General features: G+C 37.3%; 1 protein-coding gene across 1 annotated transcript; it reads right to left on the minus strand.

The window, feature by feature from the left end:
- Positions 1-1489: 1489 nt before the first annotated feature.
- Positions 1490-2895, minus strand: LOC133815591 (uncharacterized). Its single transcript, XM_062248410.1, has 2 exons — positions 2426-2895; positions 1490-2350 (listed from the first exon to the last, which is right to left on the minus strand). Exon 2 carries the CDS (start codon positions 2342-2344, stop codon positions 1490-1492), a length of 855 nt encoding a protein of 284 aa, XP_062104394.1. The 5' UTR covers positions 2345-2350; positions 2426-2895.
- Between the last annotated feature and the right edge of the window lie 581 nt (positions 2896-3476).

Here is a 3476-nt window from a genome sequence, read left to right on the forward strand (position 1 = left end):
TTTGTGCTTAGTTCCAGTTTTTACTACTAAGCCTGTTGTTTTACCCCGTGAATTGTTTGATATGTTTTTTTGTTGAGTCTTTTGGCTCACGGGTGCTTTGTGGTGCAGGTAAGGGTAAAGATAAGCTTGGCCAGCCATGAGTTGGAGAGCGATAGCAGTGACGTGTACATATGCAGTCCACTCGACCGCCATGACCGAGAAATTACAAGGAAGCTAGGGTTGGACCCAGTTTTTTCGCCTAGGTCGGCTTATTTTGTAACCTTGGGGTTGTAACTGACTTTTAAACTTGTATTTTGGGATCCCATGTAAAAGCTAAAGTTTTTGTTTAATGAAAATGTTTATGACTTGACCAAACTTTTAAATACCTGAACCCTTAGTGGCTTAATCACATGTTTAGTCCAAATGACTCGTTTAGCGAGTCTAGCACTAATTTTAAACACACTTGGTAACGTACCCTAATTAGCAGGGCGTTACAATTAATTTAAAAAAAAACCATAAATTATGTAATTTTCACAACTTTTTACTGTATATATTTGTTTTCATGAGTTAGGTTACCTTTAATGTTTTCAAATCTGTTTTTTTTCCTAAATTTAGGTTATCATGTGGGAACCTGACAGGGGTAACTTATTACAATGAGAGGGGTGACTAGTTTCTTATATTTACAGTAATATGGGTAACTGGTTACCTAGAAAATAAAAAAATAGATAAATATTAGAATGTGATAGTAACTTTGAAGGTAATCAATTACGTATCTCAGATCTGAAAAGAAAATTAAATTTGAAAAAAAAAATATATGAGCTAATTTGAAAAGCAATATCAAAAACTAAAAAAACTATTGAAGAACAAGAAGAACACTCTATAAAAAATTAAAGAAGAAGCTATATTTATAGTAATAAAGGTAATGGATTACCCAAAAAAATCTAGATTATACATATGTCATCATAACGCACAACAACAAAAATCACCATTACCGGCGGAGGATCCCGCCGGTAATACATGGTCTATCCGCCGGTATTTGTTATTACCGGCGGGAATCCGCCGGTAAAGTCCCGCCATTAATAAACGGTCGGTATTATCACCATTACCGACCGTTTGACACCACCCGCCGGTATTGCACTATTACCGGCGGATTAATAGAGGCGGGCGTCCGCCGGTGTTGTGCAACGCTGACACCGTTTGACCGGATTATTACCGGCGGGTTCCGCCGGTATTAATCCGCCGGTATCTCAATACTAATATTAAAATAAAACAATTAATTTTATTTTATTTCTTAATAAATATACATATAATACTTATTTAAAAATAATAATATTTAACATATATTATAATTATTAACACAATTAATATTCATCTAACAAAACTAACATTGTAATTAATCATAAAATTAACATAAAAAAATACAAATTGTCTCATTTTAATTACATATAAAGTAATTATAACATAAACATAATAAAATTTCAATTGTCTTAATATAATTAAAAAACGTAATCTAATTATTATTGTCTTGATCTGGCCAACTTGGTGTAAAATACTCATTAAGATCAATATCTTGATCACTAGTATTAGGGCGCAGCAATGGTGGTGAAGCAAACTGTGGTGCTTGTGTAGAGTGATGCTGCGAAGATGGTCTAAATTGTCGAGCATGTGGTCGCGGCGAGGGAGACTGATGCAAAAAACTCTCAAACTGACCATACCTCTGCTGCTGCGACGGACTCACAAATTGACCATACATCTGCTGTGGATGCTGCTGCTGCGATGAATCCCCGAAGTCACGACGCCTAGGATGTGACGTCTGAGATCCGGTAGCGACGTCGGGGTAATATAAAGGAGGGGACTGGGAGGAATGTCCGTACGTGTTTGGATAATTCTGTTGAGGTGGATACACATGTTGTTGTTGTTGTTGTGGCATCGACCAAGGAGGTGGACTTTGAGAAGATATACCACCTTCAGGTTGTGATGGTAAATATCGTTGGAGAAGGCTTTCAAACCGCGACTCAGTTTCTGTACTGGTATGCTGAGGATTACCAGATGGACCTTGTTGAGATTTCAACATCCGGATCTCTTCACGCATTGACTTCATCATTTCCGCCATAGTAGCCATGTCTTCCTGAGGTGTATGAGCAGGTTGGGCCTGTGACTGACTTGTGGAGCTGGAAGCTGATTTTTTCCCTTTGCCTTTGCTGTAACCTACTCCTCTTTGAAAGTCAGACCTCTCCCCAAGTACTTTACTCATAATCTCGTACTGATCGATCGACGAGGATTCAGCAGCAGATCCAGTTTCAGATCCCTCCGTCGGTCCTTGAGACTGACTTTGAAGTCGTGCCCTCTCAAGCTCTTCCGTCATTTTTTCCTGTTCATAAAAAGTGTTTGAAACACATCAATAACATAGTTTAATGAAAATAATAACACAAAAGTTTAAACTTACAAAAGTTTCTCGAGCTGTGTCGTTGACAAAAACTTTTGTCGATTTTCTCAAATGGCTATCTTTCCAAGTATCAATAACATGTTCATCAGGGTTCGCCTATACAAATTTAGAGATAGGAAGTTAGAATGTAAAATTTTGTTAAATTAAATTAATATTTTTACTTACAAATTGGTGACGCTTAGCTGCCATCGATTTTGTGCCTTGCGTCGATGTATACTTCATTTCTTTTCTGTTTTTCTTGTTTTGGTTGGATCGCGCGATAAATTTTGGGCTCAAAAACAACTGAACAATATCTTTCCAACTCTCCTTGGAGCAATGGTCAGGTGGGGCAACTAAAACACTCTGCAAATCTTCCGAATTAGAGTAATATTTTTTGAAGTGAGTATGTCTGATGTTCTTTCTCTCAGAATATCTTTTGCGCATCTCTGTGTAGATAGTTTTCATAACTCTCCCGGGTTCTGGATGACCATCAACATTATAAAAATACTACATTAAAAATAACATGTTAGTTTAATTTGTAAATGATTTCTACATTAAAAATTATACCACAAGAGTTGTTCTAAATTTGTACCTTCATCCTATGTACGACTTGTTCCTTAAATTGTTGAGGTATATCAGCGAAATCCAAGTAATGTCCTGGCAACAACAAAGTGACTTGGAGGCCTATCTTGCGGACAAAAGCTTGGTCCTCCAAGCCAACCACTTTGTCCGTCCTAGGATCAAGCTGAAGATCTAGTGGTTTCCCAGCATTTCGCCTTCGAATTTCAAGTGGCTTCGAATTAGCCAGGCCACGACCTTTTTTTCTCGGCACTTCAGCTATCCACATTTTCAAGAATAACCAAAATTTGAAATATTAATATTATATTTAAACATTCGTAGAGCTTGACTTTCAAGCTATGAGCAAAATTTGAAAATTATTATTAACCTGACTCGCAGGAAGAGGGTACTCTACTAGGATCTGGCGGGTCTAGACCTCCACCATCTCCGCCATGAGAGGTGGCTATATCTGCTGACATTGTACTTAGGAACAAAAATGATTAGTTAGTATTAA

Source organism: Humulus lupulus, chromosome 2, assembly GCF_963169125.1.
Source record: "Humulus lupulus chromosome 2, drHumLupu1.1, whole genome shotgun sequence".
NCBI classification, from domain to species: Eukaryota; Viridiplantae; Streptophyta; class Magnoliopsida; order Rosales; family Cannabaceae; genus Humulus; species Humulus lupulus.

Bases quoted from the DNA above. Each gene is read 5' to 3' on its own strand.
- LOC133815591 (XM_062248410.1), bottom strand. From the start codon at position 2,344: ATGACGGAAGAGCTTGAGAGGGCACGACTTCAAAGTCAGTCTCAAGGA.